We start from the raw sequence: 20,723 nt of genomic DNA on the forward strand, positions 1-20,723 counted from the left end.
CGAACTTGAAGACGCACTGAACGTAGTCCGCAGGTGGTCTGTACAACTTGACGATTTTCCGGCGTTCATGTTGGAACAAAACAAATAAATCTGATGACCACAAGTATCCGTGAATTCAACCCAAAGTGCTTCCTGCCCTAGCCATCGTGGTCCGACGGCGTCTGGTTTTAAATTTTCATGGCACATATCCACATTGTCGGACGAACCGAGCACATGAAAACTGATCTTCAAACCTTTCTCGACTTTTTTGGTACATCCCCAGTCGCGGTGTTTTGACGAGAAGGCAGGTTTTTGTCAGGTTCCTTAAAAAAAAACGCAGGAATACACGTCTCACATGGAGATTTCCGCCCACAGCCCCAAACCGGAAGTGCGCCCGAAGCGCCACCACCGCGCCTTGACGTAACAGAGATGAGTTCGTGTGTATAACTATATAACGAAAACTTACTAAATGCAATCTTAATAAGGGCAAACAAACATATATGGTTCTAAATAGAATCTGGCTGAAACATAAAGAGACTGTTAAATCAACTATTTTAGAAATGTGTAAAGTACGTACAACATTTTACGGTGTGAAAAAAAAAAACGGTCAGTTAGGGAATGGTTTGGTTTCCATTACCTATTGGAGCATGCCATGTCGTCTGTTCTCTGACCCCCCCTCCCAATATGTGGCCGAGGCAGTCAAAGCGAGCGAAACACCTTCGATAAACTTCCGTTCGTGCTACGAGAAAGGCGAGCGGTATTGCGGCTCGCCTCGGGCACATGGCGACAGGGCCGCTGGCGGAAAAATGTGCTCCGATAGGAGACCGTTCCTTATGGTGAATTCCACTGGTAGATGCGGAGCGCCTTCCAGAATCTGCGAGGGAGGCAAAATTTCGCTCCGTGGGTGCCGCTCCGAATCGACGAGCGGAAGATGGACTCGCGTTTTTTGGGCGACCCAGCGACCCGGTCGTCCGGTCAAAATGGCCGCTGCTCGAACTTGACAAGTCGACCAACGCCTCAGCCGACTGATCTTTCTGACGACCAGTGACAACTGTCACTTCTTAGCTGCACAAATAACACGCGACAAAGGCCGGGCGAAAATGTACGTACGACGGAGCCTGTGTCACAAATAACGAGGAAAACGCCTGCGTTCGCCACCGTCACATACCTTTCGGCACGGCACACCCAGCGATTGCCATCGGTGGAGTTCAAATTGCTGGTGCAGCTTTAATAAACACAAAGAGTTAACAAACCATCACTTGCACGGTCGTTGCCGAACCTGTTCTTGATTTATTGCACGAGAAAACGCTAGCAGCATGCAGTTAAAAGGTGAACAATCAATGGCGGCCAACTGAACAGGCATAACCTCGCATATGCCTTCTTCCTGTTTTCGGTCGTTTCTTTGTTTTCTCGTTCTTCCTTTTACGATAATAGATGTCAGCGCTTACGATTTACCATGTTCCAGTCCTGAGCTTGCATCCCTTATCGACGCGAGGTAGAAGCGTTCGAGCCGCTCCCAATCCCGCGTAAACAACCAACGCATCTGAACAGATCCGGCAACTCGGTGGCGCGGCCCGTCCGGCACCTCGTCGCGCATGGGCAGCACCCGAGTCAAAGGAATCGACATGGCGCGCTCTGTCAACCTCCACCAAAATCTCTGAAATCCCGCGGGTTAGTTCTGCAGGGTTAGAGGCGCTGCACGAAGCGGTTGCTGCTAGAGATCTACGAGCGGAAGATGACCAACTCCAGCCAGATCTGCGAGCGGAATATGCGCGCTTCAAATGGACCGCTTTTGAAGCGCTCAGTATCTTTGAGCGGAATTCACCATAAGAACGCGTCCTAATTTAGCGTTTTTTGAGACGCCATGGAATGCTCAATGTGTTTTATACCTTCATATATTGAGATGATTCACCTTTTTGCTTACTTCTTTTGTAATCCTCATCAAGGTTCTAAAAGGAACCTTACGTTTAGTTTCGCTAATTGAAACCTTAACGAGTAAGCCTTAGCTAATTCCACAGCTAAATAATAGTGAGGTAGGACATTTTCTACACGAGCAAACGAAAGCACTGTGCGTTTGTGTATGCTTTGCTTCTTTCGCACTGCGTCTTAAGTTTTAGTATGGCGACAACGGGCATGCGCAGGCTGGAGCACGCAAAGATGCCGCAAACGTACGTGTTTATGTTTACTCCTATACGCAATAGTAAAACTCTCTAATATATTGTTTTGCAATCACTCACCCCGGCCGTGGTCGGCAGTTGGTTGCCCAGAGGAGTTAACTTATTTATCATCAGCGCTATTCTAGGAAGTTTTGATGGTCTCCGTTGAACCTCCCCCCCCTCTCACCCTCCCCCACCCTTTTCCGGTGTATTGGAAATGGTAGCAGTGCATGCAGAGCTTTTGTCAGCAAGATAAAGACATCAAGCCAACGGTACGTCGCAGGTGTCATGAGATGGTGCTGCAATGCAAGAGGCTACTGGAAGTCTCCGAGCCCCAACACTGCCCAGTGCGTCCAGCCGTCCATACTGCAACTCAGAAGCAAGGTGAGCTCTGTTCATGTCATGTTCAGCTTGAGCAGTGAGTCTAAAGTATTAAGGTGGGCTAGTTGGCTCCAACATACTGAATAGAGTACAAAAAAGTAGCGAAAGCTCGGGCTGCAGAGCCTGCAGGGATCCTGGGTTCAATCCCCACCCCTGTCCGTTTCGATCTGGATGAGCATCGTACCGGCGTAAGGTCGTCTAGAGCTGCAGGCGATATAAAGGTGAACGCCGGACCGTAGACCGGTCCGTGCTTTTCAGCGCCATGACAAGGCTGCCGTGGCGGCTCGCTTTCTTATCGCGCGCTTCACCGAGAGTAAGTGCCTGGATTGAGCGCTGTTCTCAGCTATGCTGCTACTCCCTGCTTAAAGCGTGGAAGTTTGTTTCGATTTCGGCATCTCTTTTTATGGTCGCCGTGCCCACGTCATTGCCGGCAAATGATTTGCACATTGCACGTGAACAAGAGGGGACGTTGTTTGGCAAGGCTTATACGTGGTTCAACCGCTTTCTTTATTCATGAGCGATCGCTAATAACTGCAACAAATGTGAAAAGGGCCGATCAAGCAACGCTCAGTCACGGGCTTCTAGAAGATTCGTGTACATTCTCGCACCAGGCGCAACTTTCCCTCTAATTTTTTGTTCTCGAAAGTGCCAGGTCATCCTCGCGTCGCGAGCGCGCGACGCTCGAACTTTCTTTGCCGAACTCTCGAGAAACGGACGCACTGTAGATAAGCAACTGCTCGCGACCTTGTCAAGTCAGTCTCGCTCTCGCTCTCTGTTACACCGCCGAATCGCCACCTGCTTTTCTGCTGCCTCGACGCTCTTTCTTTACTTATTTTCTATTGGGACAAGTTCGCCTTTTAAACCTTCATTTTCCAGTTCACTGTTTGTCTTCGACCGCTTTAGCATAAATGGCGCCGCGAGTTTCAAGGAATGAGCGCGCCCAGACCGTTGTCCTTGCTCAGGAAGGACTTTCACGGCAACAAATATCGCGCAGATTTGGAAGGCCCGTCACAACCGTCCAAAGGATTATTGCAGCATTTCGGGATGACGATGGACGCTTGGACGATGCCCCCCACCGTCGCCGTCCCCGCGCAACTAAGGCAACAGAGGATTGTCACATCTTCGAGGCAGCCTTGGGCGACGCTTTCCGCGCTGCCAGGGATATCAGGGACGCATTGGAACTCGAGATCAGCGACACTACTGTTCGGAGACGCCTCTACGATGTTGGCCTACACAGCCGCGTAGCTTGCCAGTCGCCGCTGCTGACGGAAAAGCACAAGCTAGAGCACTGCACGGGCCGGAATTTCTAGGCCCGGCCCGACCCGGCCCGGTAGGGACACGGCCCGGGCCCGGCCCGAGCCCGACCGAATTTTTAATTTCTAGGCCCGGCCCGACCCGGCCCGGAAGAGACACGGCCCGGGCCCGGCCCGAGCCCGACAGAATTGTTAATTTCTAGGCCCCGCCCGACCCGGCCCAATGGCTGTAGCCCGAAACAACCTATTCCCGTTTGAACCCGTCCTGTTTGGACCCGATCCCGAAACGAGCTTCCCATTTGAACCCGTCCTGTTTCGACCCACTTTTTAAACACCCTTCCCATATGAACCCGTCCCGTTTCGACCAGTTCCCTCAACGCCCTTCTCGTTTGAATTTGTCCTGTCTCGACCCATTCCCTAAACGCGCTTCTTATTTGAACCAGTTTCCGAAACACCCTTTGCGTTTGAACGCGTCCCGTTTCAACCTACTTTTAAAAGTCCCTGCACATCGCAACCTCTTCGCAAAAAGTCTCCATCGTTCTAAGCCTGGTCTGCGCACCTTTTCTGTTTAAGAATATGTTCTGAAGTAGCTTTACATGTCAACGCGTTCTTAAAATATACAACCCTTTCAGGCAAGCTTAAGTTTAATATATTCCTACTTAACCCCTTAAAACGTTTTTTAAGATGGTTCCCAAAACGTGCAAGCGCGGAACGGACTATGTACACTGCGCGACATTGATACCGCCAACACGACGTTGGCTCTTTTTTCAAATTTTACCTCGAAATGGTGTTAGTAGGCACCAAAGTATACCGCTTAGGTCTGTGGTCCAGATGAGCACTTCCAAAGACACTAATAGTTTTGAAAACAGCGTTTTGATTCTATGAGATAAACATAAAAACACGACGATCGCTTGTTCGCGCTAATATAGTGTCACGCTCTGTGCAATAAGGGAGTCATAGAATAAAGTACTCAAGCACTTTGGGCAAGCTAAAATTAGCATCGCCATAGGTTTTACATCGCAACGCTATTTTTACGGTACCCAAAGCGCTTGCGTACGCTTTTCTAAATCTTCCTAATTGTGAACTAGATATTTTTGAGAAAGATGAATCAGACAGGTTGACAAGCATATGAGTGGGACTTTATTTTGTTTACAATTTATAACACAATCCTCGCTCACACGGTAAAAGCTTGAAGGCTTTCTAGCTTCAAGACGTCTTTTAGTTATTATTTTTAACGACGCTGTAGTGAATTTGCACTTCGCTTTTTTTGTATTCAATGAACCTAAAATATTAATGAGCAAACCTCTTGCTATCAACAACAATTTATGATTTACGGCATAAGATTGCCCACGCACGGCCCGGGCCGGCCCGGGCCGGCGCGGCCCGAGAACTTTGTTGTTTAAGCCCGAGCCCGGCCCGGGCCCGAGAAAATGCGTGCTACCCGGCCCGACCCCGGCCCGCGGGCCGGGCCGGGCTCGGGCTTTCGGGCTGGCCCGGGCCCGTGCAGTGCTCTAGCACAAGCAGCTGCGGCTTGACTTCGCCCATTTTCTTCAGAATTGGACTGTGGAGGACTGGACCCACGTCATCTTCAGCGATAACTCTATGTTCTGTACCCAGTTAGACCAGCCGAGGTGAGTTCGGAGGCCTGAGAACTTCCGGTAAGCTTTGTCAGACCTTTAAGCTAATAGAATGTATAGATTTATCTTTCCCCCTGCAACGTCCAAGGCCATTATTGACCAAGACTTTCTGAGAAATCAGCAGTGGTCGGCTATAAGCTTCCCGCCCGCCGCCAAAGTCTGAAAACTACAAACAAATATTAGCCTTACCTGAAGTAATGATAGCCAAGTTCAGCGGTGACTAAAAGAGACAACAACGCTGCCACTGCCTTGCAGATACGGCCCTCACTTTATCTAGGAAGTGACCGCCAGTGGTCGTAGGTGGCTGAATGTCTGGAGTGCCATATCCTGTCAAGGACTTGGCCCCACCTTCAGGATCGGCGGGCGCCTGACGTCGGAAGTTTACTCAGACATAATTGACCACGTCTTGATCCCCTACGTCCTAGAAGGGCCCTTTGGGAATGGGGACTTTTGGTTTCTACACGACCTGAGTCCCATCCACACCTCCCTTTTCACCAAGATGCTTATTGCTAGACGGAGCATACGGGAGCTGCCATGGCTTCCCAATGGCGCTAACGTCAATATCGTCCAAAACGTCTGGGGCATCACAAAGTCGAAACTGGCCACTCAAGAGCTTCACAAAACATCTCCAAACGAACTCTGTGAAGCCGTCCAACGAGAGTGGAACGACCTGCGCAACAACGACGACCTGGTGCTCCACCTCTATGGAAGTCTGCCGCACAGGATTCAATCTGTAATTCACGGAGAGGGAAACTTCTTAAGATACTAAGGCCCCGCTCAAATCCGACAAAGGTTGTTGGACGTCAAACCGGAACTGTCAAGAATGAAGAAAAAAGGGGACGTGGATCCTGCCTCATGTTTTGCCTAACAGGAAGTCCGAATCCCATTAAAGGAATGGTCGAAATTGCGACCTGCCCTATATTTAATGGCGTTTGCGATCGACGTGTGCTCATGTGCCATAAGCACACATGCTTTAATATCAATAAAATAATCATCGCGCCATGATGCCGCTCATTATGCAGTAACGAGAATCATATATCGCAAATGATATATAATTAATTGGGGGGGGGTGGGCTCACATGCACGTTCCAGCATAGCCCTAACTTCTGACAAATAATTTTGGCGCGCACTGCAAAGTGTTAAGCATAAAAAAAAGACTAATAATGATGCCCTCTTTCTAATGGGGCTAATATAACATCGTCGCAAGTGCGACGTGGTTGCTGACACATCACACAAATGAAACAAAATCGTGTTCTTCCTTTCAAGAAGCGGAAAGTATAAGTTACTTTTTTATTTGTCCCGCAGCATTCCGGTTTAGCACATTTCACAACAAAAAACTACTAAATCACATTATCTACCGATAGCGTCTGAAAGGCTCCTTCCCCAATCTTCCCGCTTTCTGCGGGGAGTAGCAGCTGAGGTGAGAACAGCGCTCGATCCAGGCACTTACTATCGGTGAAGCGCGCGATAGGAAAGCGAGCCGCCACGGCAACCGCGTCATGGCGCTGATAGCACGGACCGGTCAACGGTCCGGCGTTTACCTTCATATCGCCTGCTGGTGTAACACTACTGCGTGGTGAACGTTAAAGACTCCAAGCGACCGGTTGTACTGCTCTGGCTAAATTGCTCATCTACATCTGGGACACTCGTCGGCCGTCGTGGTATGAACAAACACACGATTCAATTTTTTTTTTTTACTATCGTTATAAAAGATGCATTTTTTTCTAAGACATTCAGCGGCTGGTTTTCTTTTCCCCTGAAAATAAGCCTAAAGTATTGAACTGTCACGTCCTGACACGTCATCTAGGATGGTGGAGGTATAGTCGCTACTTGTCCGACAACGACACAGAAGGCTCATGACATAGGCGTCCCCATAAATTTCGATGGTCTGCGCCTCGTAAAGTTCTTGTAAAATCTCCGGAAATAACCGAGCGCTTCCTTGTTTTTGAAGATCGGCGTGCAGTTCCAGTCACGGACATGTAAGGCGAGATGTCCCGCCAATGAGGACTTTAGAGATGATGCATGCTCTCAGTCTGTTATTTACACATTTGCCATATTCTACCAGAAACGTTTTCGCGAGCGAATATTGTCTTGTAAATATGCGGATGTGGCATAGTAAATGTTTAATATTGTGCTTCCCATTGGAGTCATTATGATGTTGTTTTTTGTTGTGCGAAGAGTTCGTCTTAGGGCACATACCCTTAAGCTTTTCTGGCGCTGAAAATGCGAGCGAAATACAGTACCTTGATGTAGCCGTTTTGATGTTATGGGGTAGCTGGAGTATGCAGAGCATAATAGCCAGGACCTGGATTACTGTACTCGCCTTTTCCTTTTTCTTCATTCTACTGATTTCAGTCATGCAATTTTTATAATCATTTAGCACTGAAATGGTCTTGATTTATCCTGTTCCATTTTGTTTTGATAGAAAGAGAAATTGCTAAGAGGGTGTCCACGGAATGTCTATGGCTGGCTACTCTGCATCGAAAGGATCAAGGGGAGAGCACAGTTGATGGAGGACGGTCAACAGTTCATAAGTTATTTCGTCACACCCATGACGCGCGGCTTTTGGTGTTTGTAGTGTTCGTCATATTAAACAAACAAATCAATTTAAAATGTCTTTAGTACAAGGACGGTGGACCACGGAACACAAAACAGACGTTGCTCAATAAAGTAGCATGCACTTAGTTATGTTGCGGATAACACACACAATACACAAATACATGTACGCGTACGACTATTTAAAAGTTATATTACAAACTAAGTATTAGAAAAAAAAGGAAAGTAATCAAGCGAATGATTGACTATTTTCAGAAATATTCGCTATGCGTCTAGTGCATTTTTTTTTTTTTTTGATGGCGTGAAATGTCCGAAGTGGCCAAGATTTAGTCCAAGCTAAATACTTTTTTCTTTAGTTTCTGAATAGCATATTTCAATATATGTCAGGAATTATCAGCAATGTGACAGCCATGAATTATATGGCAGTTGTCCTCAGGTATGCCACAATGTTGGCAGTCGGAACTGGCTTAATGTCCAAACATATGCTTCTGTTGATTAATGTAGGCGGCATTCAAGCTCAATCGAAGCAGAAGCGTTTCAAAGTTTCGTGACCGACTATTTGAAAGCGTCATATTCACCTAAAGATAGATCGCATACTGTGTTTTTAAGTGCTAGTCTGTTGATCGTCAAAACTCTTGAAATGTTTATTTCCCAAGAAGTCTAATACGCGCTCTCGCTTCAGGTTGTGTAAACGAAACATCCTCCATTGTCCCAAGCAAAAGTCTTCTTTTTGCCGCTGTATATGTTGCATAGATTTTCGATACTCGTGAATGGTCCGGTATTTATTAAAATATTACGCCATTTCCGCATTTCCCGGATGTGGCGTAGGTAGACAAAACATTATAATGCAAACATGGGTTTGACGAAATTAATGCAGAGTGCCTCAAAAATTGTAGTGCGGCATGAAAGCCCGAGATTAATCTGGTTGGATTCATTTCTGTGGTTATGTGCTGGAGTGCCGTTTTCATCTATCATCTCGGTTGTAGACAAAAATAATGTAAGAATTTTTATTAGCGGTTTTACACAAAAATTACATAAGGTTTAAACAGTCCAGAATGTATAAGTCATTTAGTCACATACTTGATGCGCGAATTCTAAAGCTTCTAGTGTTCGTCATACTAAACAAAAACAAATTTAAGAAGTGTGGCATGACAAATGCCTTTGCAATTTGAAAGCACACGATGAACAATACGTGTATACATAGATCTGATTAATATTTGTGCTATGTATGTGGTCCAATGCATGCTGCACAATTCCTAACTTACGAGTCCTGGCGCATAAAGATTGATTTGCGGAATTGTTAACTTCCAGGGGGCGGGGGGGGGGGGGGGGTAAGGGGGCATAATGATGTTTCGTAGAATATTCCGCATGATGGGGGTGTATCGCTATGTAACACTTGCACAGCTTTTACAATCCCAGAGCATGGTCGATCATGCATCAAGTTAAGCGGACGTTGATAGTTATGCTAAACTTTGTATCGCTATTGCATACGGAGTGTTTCCTGGATGCGCATGGTATTTTGAGAAAGATCTCTTGCTTCAGCGAGTATTCCGTTCAGTGGTAGGGCCCACCATGCACGCCGAGACATGCTCTAATTAATTTGTTAATTTCTATAAAATACGTTTTTTGAATGGGTCACTCAGATAGTGTGCAAAACAATAATACTCTATACGTGTAGACTATTAAATAAGCTATTTTGTAGCTGGAGCATAGAGGTATATTGCCGCGCGCGCAGCTTGCCAAGTCGGCATCGTGACCGTGGCCTAGCGGTTATCGTGGTTGCCTCGAACGCGAATAGCCAGGGTTCGATTCCTGGGAGCGGCGTGTCTTTTATTTATTCTTTCTACTTGTCATTCTCGCAAGTTCGAGAAATTTCTTGTCTCACCGAGTTACAAATGTTCTACAGGCCGAACGTTCTATGCCGAATGTTCCAGAAACCCACGCCGGTACAAAAGGTGCTCCGCGTGGCGAGCCGGTGTCAGTCTCGCCCCAGCGTTCGACTCTGCTGTCACGCCGACTTCGATGCCCGAAACGCTCTGCCTTTATCTTCTATTTCTTCTTCATTTTTGGACAGAAGTTTGCCCCATTAATCGGTTCAGTTTCCCCAGTTATTTTATGTTTCCTCGCCTGGTCGTTCGTGACAATATGACTTACCACACGTTCTTCCAGTTAAACCACAAAGAACGTTGCAGGCTGAGCCAAACTCTTAAATGTTGAATATGTTGCGTCCAAGCTAAGTTTTTGTCAATACATAACCCAAGAAATTTTGTCAAAGGTACATATGCTATGAGATTTTCCAGCAATGATCAAAGGAGAACGCCTGACTGATATTTCAGTGAAAGCCACTGTAACTGGCTTCTCGGGTGATACACACATACGACGGCTTCACAGTAAGTGACTGTTTTTAGCTAGATTTGTTTGGAGTTTCGCATCACTAACAAAACCGTTAGCATTACTTAAATGTATTCAAATATCGTTTGCGTATATAGAGATCTTAAATTACTTTGAAAAATTTTGGTTAGAAATAGTAATAGTCATATTGAAGATGGTCGGGCTTCTTAGCCTCCCCCTGGGACTTCTCGCTCAAGGGTGTGCTCATTTGTAGTTCCTTCAATAGTCGCCATATGAACAGTACGGAAATAAAAATAATCGCTTATTCAATTAAACACAGTCCCACTAGTGCTGCGTTCAGACATTGATGTCACTATAGCTTGATGTGTATGCTAACTATGCTAACGAAATCAATCACACTATCTCTTGCCGATCGTCGACTTCAGAAACCAGACATTTCGTGTGGATACAACTCTGCTTTCGAAAGATACAATGCTATTTATATAGAATTATCTGTTGCCTAATTTTCCATCCACAACTTGTGAAAACAATAGGCGGGGAATATCTGAGAAGAAGTGGTGAGCGACATGGTTCTAACATTGAGGTTCCCTTGCCTTGCTTGCACTCACTCAGAAACAGCCAATTTTTAATGACTTGTTATAGCCTTCTTGAAGCCTGAGTTTTGAATGCCCGCTTATGCATGAGAGTGCGCTATACGTTGGCGCATCTGAACTAGGCGAGTAATTTCTTTAGTTATGCGAGAGTTAATTCCTCAGGAGTTAATATAAAGTCCAAAGAAGTTTTTATGGACCTTATAGTATCAACTCGGGTGTCGTCTTGACATTGTAAGCGACATGATTCGTAGACCATAAGTCGGCAAAAGGCATCCGCAGCTTCAATATCTGATATATCATGATGTGAAGAAAAAACTGCAAAAGGAAAAAGTGGGCGAGCCGGAGTTAAAATTCTACGCACCACTCTCCAGAGCTGAGTGAGCGTCCCTTTTGCATCCAACGATGAGTAAATTTATCTGCAACGACGCAGGCTAAAAGCGTCTTATTCCTTGCACACTTTTTTTTTTTTTTTGCTGCACGTGCATTTTGAAAGTCAACACGCCTCTTCGTACGTTTGGCTCGCTCTCCGCTTGCCTTTGAGAGCTCGTAGCCTTTTATACTCCATATCAATGCCTATGCTATTAAAAGGCAGGGTAATCTTTCGCAAATCCTGTGACATGCAATGCGAAAATAAAGTTCGTATTATTGTCAGGAAGAAGTAGAGATTCGGCAAAGAAACGCGGGCAGGAGTTTAGTCTTTCTCTACATATTTGGTACCCAAAGTCACGCACTTTTGCCAGCGATGGACAACCTGGCTTAGGTAATTGTTACAGAACTCTTTGTTTTTAGTGTTCACTTATCGCTCCACTTCAGCAATCACTTGGTCATCGTCCTTGAAAGATTTTCGGGCTTGTTTGGCCACGCTGGAAGCGTCTACGCCATTTAACTACATTGTCATAAAATTGGGCGTTGTGTTCCGACACTGCCCCATCCTTACCATTGCTTCCCTTCAAATAAGAAAACAAAACACTGCTGCACGCTTCTATAGCGGCGTTCCGCGGTACTATAATACGTGATGTTTATGCCGAGCCCAAACTAGAGGGGCATGGGCTCGTGTTGTGCCTGTTTTGTGCCCCTTTTTCGATCTTTTGTACCAATATTATAAACTTTATGAACGCCCCTCGGAAATGGTACTAGTTCTTCAGTTCCCTTTACAGCTAAAATTAGGTGTTTTTTTTTTAAATTTAAAATGCTTGTTCCAGTCGGTCACCTACACCATGCGAGGTTTCTTATCGCTCTCAAAACCACGGACCAATGTTAGGACTGGTATGTGTTTATTCCCTTCTGCTTCTAGCTCAGTTAACCACAAAACAGTTTTGCGAAGCCTGCCGAAACAAATTTCAGGTCTAAAACACTACTCAGATTCTAACACCATAAAAAGTTAAAGTACCATCGGTCCTCAGGTCTACATTTAGGCTCACTTCGATATCATTGATTTTCGATCTCCGTTTAGTGTTACATGTACTATCCCAGAATTAATTGTGGACATTAAAATCACTGCATATACGTATATATGCAGAGGGGGGGGGGGGTGCTCTGTACAATATTTTCATGCCGCCGGGAATCAATCGGTATCCTTGTTTTCACGTACGCACGAATGGAAGAGAAACTACGCGGTATGTTTTTCACAATTGCTCAGACGTATTTATTTGTGGCACCGGGTATCACATCACATTCGTTGTAAGTGCTATTTTTCTTTATATTTTATATAAAACTTTAATGGCTTCAGACGTTCTGATAAAAAAGAAAAACGAGTACCTTCAAAGGTTAAGGTTCGTTTCTTCATTTATATTTGCTTCGAAAGATGCCAAGTTAGAAAAAAAGATACTTCGATACAAGTTGCCTAAACATCCGTGAGTTTTGTTAGAAGGCCATTACTGTTCCTTCGAAAGACCCATGTTTTATTCAAAGCTTCATAACAGCATGCTACATTGTTCATGAAAAGGGCAAATTGGTGTTAAAACCAAGTCCCTTCTGTACTTTTGTGTTCCAAGTCTCACTATTTGGGAAACTGCTTACCATGTCAATCACAAATTGTAGTCTTGTCTCTCCGAAAAGACTCATCTTATTGAGCATCTCAGCATTCAAATTTATTTATTTATTTATTCATAACACCTTGAAGGTCCATTTCTCGACATTACGCAAGGGGGGATTTTGTCAAAATACAGTACAGTCAACACTTCAAAGAAGACAAAAAATAACAGTACGACCAGGATAGCAATATCACAACTGAAAAACCAATACAACAAAATTATGTATTATACAAATTGTAGGATTTAAGCACATATAACACTTCATTATCTGGGCAAGAACATCACTGTAAACGAAAACTAATTAGTACTTAAAAAATCTAAAACAGCTACTCAGAATGCTGTAGGGTCCGAAAGTGCGGTTATGTGATCAGGAAGAGAATTCGAATGCATGATTGCGCGTGGTAGTGAGGAATTATTGAACGCAGATGCATGACCAAAAATGCGCTTATAACTTCGGCTGTTAGTCAAACGACGAGAAGTTTCGGTTAGGGGGCTCAAGCAGGGGGGCGATAACGTTAGGGTTAAAATAGCGTGATTAATGAATGGTGCATAAAAGGGCAGCGGTGCGACGTATTTCAAGTGGTTTTAAGAGGATAGAGCTTTTTAGAAAGAAGACACCTGCTTGGCGAGAGTAGGTTGATGTTATAAAACGAACTGCACGATTTTGGATGCTTTCGACCTGATTGATAAGGTATTTTTGGTGGGGGTTCCATACAGCGGAAGCAAATTCGAGTATAGGGCGAACGTATGTCTCGTACGCTAACTTGCTTAAATTGGGGGGAGGGGGGGGGGGGGTGCAGAGAAAAGATTGCGTCGCAAGTATCCCAGTGTTTTGGATGCAGAACTTGTAATGACGTCAATGTGGTTAGACCAGGATAGGTTGTGAGAGAGATGAGCACCAAGGTATTTGTAAGAGGATGAGAATGAGGGGGGCGAGTTATATAAAAGTTATGAATGACGCGATAGCGATTGTTTGCGACTGAAAGTTACTACATTACATTTTGAACCATTAAGAGACATAAGCCAATTGTCGCACCAAGCACTGATGGAGTTTAGGTCTTGCTGGAGAATTATGTGATCATCGGGATTAGTGATTTGCCTGTAAACAACACAGTAATCCGCAACGAGGCGTATTTTGGACGAGATGGTATTTTGAACGAGGTAAGTCGTTCACGTATATTAAAAAAAGAAGAAGCCCGAGCGCGGTTCCCTGTGGCACACCAGAAATTACATCAGACATGTTAGATTGGTGATTACCGCACACTGTGTATTGGCGTCGTAGCGTTAAGAAGTTACGTATCCAGGAAAGTGTAAGAGAGTCAATGTGAAGTGAAGAGAGTTTAGCGAGTAGTCGGCAATTAGGAACACGATCAAATGCTTCGGAAAAATCTAATCTAATTTATTCGTGTCTGTCTACCGGCATACTTGATAATGCTTTTTGGGAGATGTTTTTATTTGCACTTCTTTGTTAGTAGATGATGGAAAGCTTGAGTTATTGACATTGTCATTTAAAACAGACGTAGCCCGCGAGCTTTTTTTTATTTCAGCGAGTCACTGTGCCTATTCTTTACACTTATTTGACGTGACTGACCAGAGTCAGATTGTTTTGTTTTTTCGGTGGAACGTAGTGTAAGCTTCAGAAAACCATTAAAGTTAAGCGCTTGTGATTTGTGATAGTGCTGAGAAACATTGAGTTGGACATCGTTGTGGAATTATTGGAAACTATGTTTAGCCTTGTTTGCAAATTTCTGCTATTTCTGTGGAACCCGTTTTCGGCATGCTTGAGCTAGGGAATCGTGGGAACTGCCACCGTTAACGCCTTTTTGCTTCTCGCACATTGTTTCTCGAATTCGCGGAACAGTGCTATGGCCGCAGCAGCCACAGTTTGGGCATTTCAAGGGACGATCTTCGAACGGGACGATTCGATAAAGGACGCAAGAAAATAAGAGCATATTTCGGCGGTAGTGTGAATGTGAAATCTATTCTAACAATTGTAGGCCTGCTAAGCCTGCGAGTATCTACTAGAATTCGTGTCTGATCAGCGTTCAGTTAATTTTGAAAGTGTGTCTATGGTCTGTTGATCTATGCCCCCTATGACACCGACTGGTCTTAAGCGTGGACGGGGCTCGTAAACTAACGGCCGCTTGGCGAAGTCAAGTAACCTTGAGGCAGATTCTAGTAGCGTGGGCGTTGCTCGTATCAACAGCGATCAAGTGTAGATGTCCGATAGGCGGATCGTTAGGACACATTCCTTGCATGTTACTTCTAACGCCGAAAAAAAAAAGTTTCAGGCTGTTTATTTTTGTCAGAGAAATTTCTGGATTTGCTGGGACAGAAATGAAAGTCAAAGCGGTCCAATAATGCGAAGCTGTTAGAAGGCCAGTTTTATGTGCGGCACCGTTGTTTGCATGTTGACACTTGCACTTCCCTGCGAATATTGGGAAGTTTGCATCGTCGATGTTAGATTAATATTCCTTAACTTCGGTATTGCCTTCTGGCTTATGCCCAGCGGCAGTGATATCAGCTGATTGTCAGTCGCTGTTGGTGCTCAGATCAGGTAGCTTGTTTTCTTTGACGCTTGGTTCAGCCGAGTATGAATGTTGGATAATTTTCCCCGATGAGACTGAGGTCGCCTGGTCCTTCCGGCGGTTGTTCTCTGTTGCGGGCTGCTTCGTAAAAACTTGTAATTTGGTTAGTTGGTGAACGTTATGAAGCACGGTGCAAGACGCAAAAAAAAAAAAAAAAACCGGACATAAAAGAGAAGGCAGACACACAGGTGCCTGAGCGTGTATCTTCTTTGTTGTGTGTTGTTTTTTGCGCCTTGAACCATGCTTCATGCCGCTTCTTGAGACCTTGGTGACCAGGCCGGGAGCGGAAATTCCCTTCGTCGTTTGGGAATCATCACAATTACATGAAGAAAATCTGATTTTAAGAAAATATTAAAAGATAATATGCGATGCTTCCTCTCTTTTTATAGCATCTCTCACTTCTTTTTTTTCTTTCCCTATATTTTTTAATTAAAACATCAGCTGTGAGTATAGCGCGCTCATGTTTACTTTATGCAATCGTCTGTCCCTTTGCACTTTATATAGTCAGAGCAGTAAGACGTCTCTTATCTTGCAGATTGCAGCTGGAAAAGGCGAAAAATTGGTGAGTATTGCAAGCAGCATTCATTTCAACTAAAAAATAAAATAACGAGACTGTCACGTGGTTGAACCATCATCGCTGAATACTGCGATAACGCTGTGCTGAAGTGTAGTTGACTCCAAGCATGCAACTGGAGAGAATGAAGGGAAATCCATTTGCGGGGTCTTGTGCTTCGATACCCAGGGACCCAACCTACCCAACACCGTGGAACAAATGAACGAGTTCATGCGCCAGAGCGAACTCAAAGTGGGCGGGGACCTGCTGGCCATTGTCGACCTCCTAGACACCGCTACCAAGAGATTGGAGAGCGGCGACGTCCAAGTGGGAGACATCAACTTCGAAAATGCCGAGCGTGTTGGGAAGGAAACTGCCAAGACCGTGGATAAGCTGCTTAGTCTTGATATACCTTGGAACGAAATACCTGCGGTACGAAAACATAAATATGCAGCACCGTATTTTGTTTTCGTTTGGCAACTGAGAACAAAGCTAGGGTTTGCAACTTTTCTGAACATTGGCTCATCTAATAAAATAGAAAAAATGTAAACGTTTCTTAGCCGCACCCTGCGTATAACTTGCAGGAGCAAGTTTTGGTTGAAAAAGTAAGGTGTTTTTCTTAGATCGTCAGCACCCGGAGTATAGTCTGCATGGGCACATTCGGTTGGAAAGTAAATTTTTGTTTCTTGGATAACCACACCCGGTTTGTAGTTCGCAGGGGCACGTTTCGGTTGAAAAGGTAGCTTTTTCTTAGATAGTTCACAGCCGGTGTGTAGCCCTAGGAAGGGATACGATTCGAAAACTTAAGTTTCTTTTTTCGGATATTCCGCGCCAACTGTATATATTTCGTAGGGGAACATTTTGGTTGACAAAGTCGTTCATTTTAGGTTATCGGAACTCGGTGTATAGTCCGCAGGGAATCGGGTTGAGAGAGTTAAATTTTTGCTTAGATACAGCCCGTCCCAAGTGCATATTCTGCGCGTAAAAGGGGGTACCGCAGGATGAGTTTGTTAGCGCAACCCAGCTCGGAACACGTGGAACGAAAGCTCGCGCTGCATAACCTAGGGATCCTGGATTCAATCCCCACCCCTGCAGATTTCAGTCTTGATCAGCAACGAACCAACCGGCTTCCGGTCATGCATCACTACTTTGTCATGCACGTTAAAGACGACATGCTTGCAGTAGTACATGAAGCTGAACATTTCGGCAGACGTCTGCCTGGTTGGGTTTAACGTTATAAATATTGGTTTTAACGTTATTGCTAATTGCAGTGGTACTTCACTGGCGAAATATTTCTTTTACAGCGTAAACCAGTATCGCCGCACCTTAAGAATAGACCGACCTGCGCTGTAAAAACGCGAAAGTCAATTTTTGTTTTGTTTTGTTATTTAACCATTGACAGAGGCCTTATTTATAAGCCAAACAAGTTTACTATAAAGTAATGACTAAAATCCAGTGTCGCCGCAGCTCAGTGGCAAACCAACCTTACGCTGCTCAAACAGAAACGTTAAATTTGATTTCTAGCTTTTGTAAAGGTTTGTGCACCTTGACCAATGTCTTCTTTATTAGGGAAGACACTTATTGTGCATGAATTATTATAAACATACTAAGTCATTTCGAAAATACGTCACGTCTCATAATATCAAACAAATCTAGAAAAACAAATTCTTGTATAGTCTGCTCTTCTTGATAGTCTACACCGCGCGATATATAAAGTTCTAAAATGTATAGTTCGCGCACCACAGTGCGCAAGATAACATACTCGGCTGGATATTGCTACCGCGGACAAGCGATCACCGGTTTTTCTGATTTTTTTTTTTTAACTGAACGGCTACCATACAAATTACTAGTGTGGTCGAAAGTCCTAATTCTGCGCAGTGTCCTAAGGCGTAAAGTTTCCAGACCCTCTATGCTCTGAGTTAAAGGGAAAAAAAAAACGCCCATGTCGTCTTCGCGCTAACATTGTCGATCAGTGGAACTTTTAGCACCGAAGTATTAAGATCTAATTAATACATTGGTTAAGTAATTTAATAGTAATCCTACCCTACCGAAAAATCCGGTATAACTTTTCGCTATCCGGATTATGGGACCGGAAATCTATCTGGATTCTATCTGGATTTTATCTGGAATTTAGGTTTTCAAAAATTATTCCTTTGTCTGCAATCTGGATTTCGGGTTTCCAGAAACAAATTTCCGGTTCCATAATTCGGATAGGGAAAAGGTAACCGGATTTTTCGGTAGGGTACCCATGCCATGTCAGATTCATCGGGGGCTGCAAGCGTTAATTCTGCGTCTGCCGAATGTACGGGTTGAATATTATAACGCAATAGACTTCTCTTTAGCAAAAAGTTAAAATATTCTACTGCATGAGTTGTACTTCAAACACTTATTATTTTGCGTCTTACATGAAAATATATATTTGCTTCGAAAATAAAGAGGCACGCAGACACGTGTATAGTAAAGTAACTTTAATGTAACAGGTACGTACCTGGTTTTCATTGTCAACCCCTCCCCAAGCCCCACGTGACTGCGCTTATGCAGATAAAGCTGTTCCGGGCGAGTCCATTGACTGACCGGTCAAACCAACATGGATATTCACTACACTGTTAGGTCATATCAAAATGAAACGTAGAGCAACTGGTGCCTGAGTTGGAGCAGGCTGTTTAACATTAGTTTTAGGAAGTAATGTCATTCCGTATTATTTATTGTGGAGCTTCCTAAACCAATGGATACAAAAAGGTTAAATGTAAATGTGTATGTTAAACAAAGCTGAAGAATGCGATGTTAAAACGGAAACCACTGATTGTTACGTAAAGTAGGCTCCCTGCGCATTTTGTTTATGACACAGAATTGCAAATTGAGACATATTACATATACCTTATTTAAAAGGTTCGTAAATTTTTCGGAATAAAAAAATATTGAGCAAATATGAACAAGGAATTTGAATTTTCCATTGCAGCAAACGCGATACCGTTGTGCCACGACGCTCCTACAGACCTTGGATGTTGCCGGAATCATCCTCAGCGCCATCGATCTCAAAGACAGCAGTCTCGCCTTCAAAAATTTCAGTGAGTTCTTTGTCCTCGTGACGGTAAATATTGCGACGGTAAATATGGCGACGGTAAATATTGCTCGCGCGCTCGACAACTTCCGAAAAAAACACAAAAACTTAACCTCCTTCTTCTCATTTACTGCAATCGGCATCAATCCTATGCCGCAACATGACTTGCTGCACTTATCACCGATCGGCTCTCAAAGAGCCTTCCAATCGGTTGTCAAAGCAGATTTGCTTTGGTAATTCCATTCTGCTTGGTCATGGATCACAGAGAATGCTTCTTCCTTTAGGGTCAAATAGATGACCAATAAAAGCATACACATCCTATCAAATGTTTCACGTAAACTTTTTTTTTGTATCTGCTCTTTTTATTTTGTTCTCAACCCATCATCAATATTATTTAAGAAAAGATTTTGGTCTTTCTAAACGCCGCGATGTTCTTGTCACTTTGTACGCGTTCGTCATCGCCACTTTCTTGGAAGCTACACCTCTATAAAAGCTTTAAGGGAAGTCCGGACAGTGCAAGGGCGGTCAGGAATGAGCAAATACTACAAGTAGTTCAACAAGGCGGAAACTCTTTTACAGCTAAACGTTATATTTCTTCAAGCAAGTGAAATAATGCTAAAAAAAACAGACGTTATCTTGATTGAAAAATAGAATGTGAAGTTGAACTTTGGGGGGGGGGGGTGGTGAAGAACGTCTTGTTTCGGTTTAGGGAGAAATAAAGTTTGAGCGTGCCTGGTCATTGACCCACCCAACAGGCGGAAGCGCATAGCTGCGAAGTTACGTTTACTACCTTGGTTCAAGAATATATATGGCAGAATAAACTATAACAGGTTATTGCATAAATATAATGACCTCAATAAAACACAAGGCCGTAAATTATTTTCGAATTCAGCTGTATGAAGAACCCCCTTTTTTTTATAAATTGTGTAAATAACATATGGCTCATCGGGATCCGGTTCAACAAAAATCGTTCCAAACTCTTTTATGCTATCACTATTAGACTGAGGTCGCCGTTACATACAACAGTAGTGAACATTCCAGAGCCTTCAGCGTACTAAACATATTTGTAAATTGCGCTTCGATCACGTAAAGGGCTTTGAGATCCAACTCCGCCACGCAATTACCCGCCAACTAGGGCAAATAAGCGCTAACCTAGCGGCCCTCCTGTGAACTACTCATTTGACGGGACGTACCAAACCTCCCGCAGGAAGGAGGGGGGGAGGTGGGGAGGGGAAGAACTACTCAGGAGGCTGACTAATTGCGAGCAGTTCTGTTTAGCTGTCCTTTAATGTAGGCCGTTAATTGCGGACTCATTTCATCAGGTTGCGCGTCAGTGCCTGCGCTTAACACGTGGTCGCGTGCGTATAAACGCAACTCCTGGTTTCGACAGCAAAATTCACATGTAGGCCTTTTTTGTGTACTCTCGTCCCCAGGCACCTAATAGGCGTATCCAGTATGGGTGACGAAAAAATACTAAAACGTCTCAACCTGCAACTGGTAAAAAAATAAGGGGAGTCAAAAAGATAATGTGTGACGGTTACGCTTATATCCTAAGTGTCTTCTACTGGCGTGGCAACGGCA

General features: G+C 44.3%; 1 protein-coding gene across 1 annotated transcript in view; it reads left to right on the forward strand.

The window, feature by feature from the left end:
• The first annotated feature begins 2,423 nt into the window (after positions 1–2,423).
• LOC120842106 (adhesion G protein-coupled receptor L2-like) overlaps positions 2,424–20,723 on the forward strand; it is a 34,561-nt gene continuing 16,261 nt past the window's right edge. Inside the window, exons 1-4 of the mRNA XM_040213131.1 lie at positions 2,424–2,519; positions 16,064–16,090; positions 16,271–16,513; positions 19,041–19,149. Coding sequence (XP_040069065.1) covers positions 2,424–2,519; positions 16,064–16,090; positions 16,271–16,513; positions 19,041–19,149 — 475 coding nt within the window. The remainder of the gene's footprint in view (positions 2,520–16,063; positions 16,091–16,270; positions 16,514–19,040; positions 19,150–20,723) is intronic.

The sequence above is a fragment of the Ixodes scapularis genome, unplaced genomic scaffold, assembly GCF_016920785.2.
Source record: "Ixodes scapularis isolate PalLabHiFi unplaced genomic scaffold, ASM1692078v2 ptg000925l_1__unscaffolded, whole genome shotgun sequence".
Lineage (NCBI taxonomy): Eukaryota > Metazoa > Arthropoda > Arachnida > Ixodida > Ixodidae > Ixodes > Ixodes scapularis.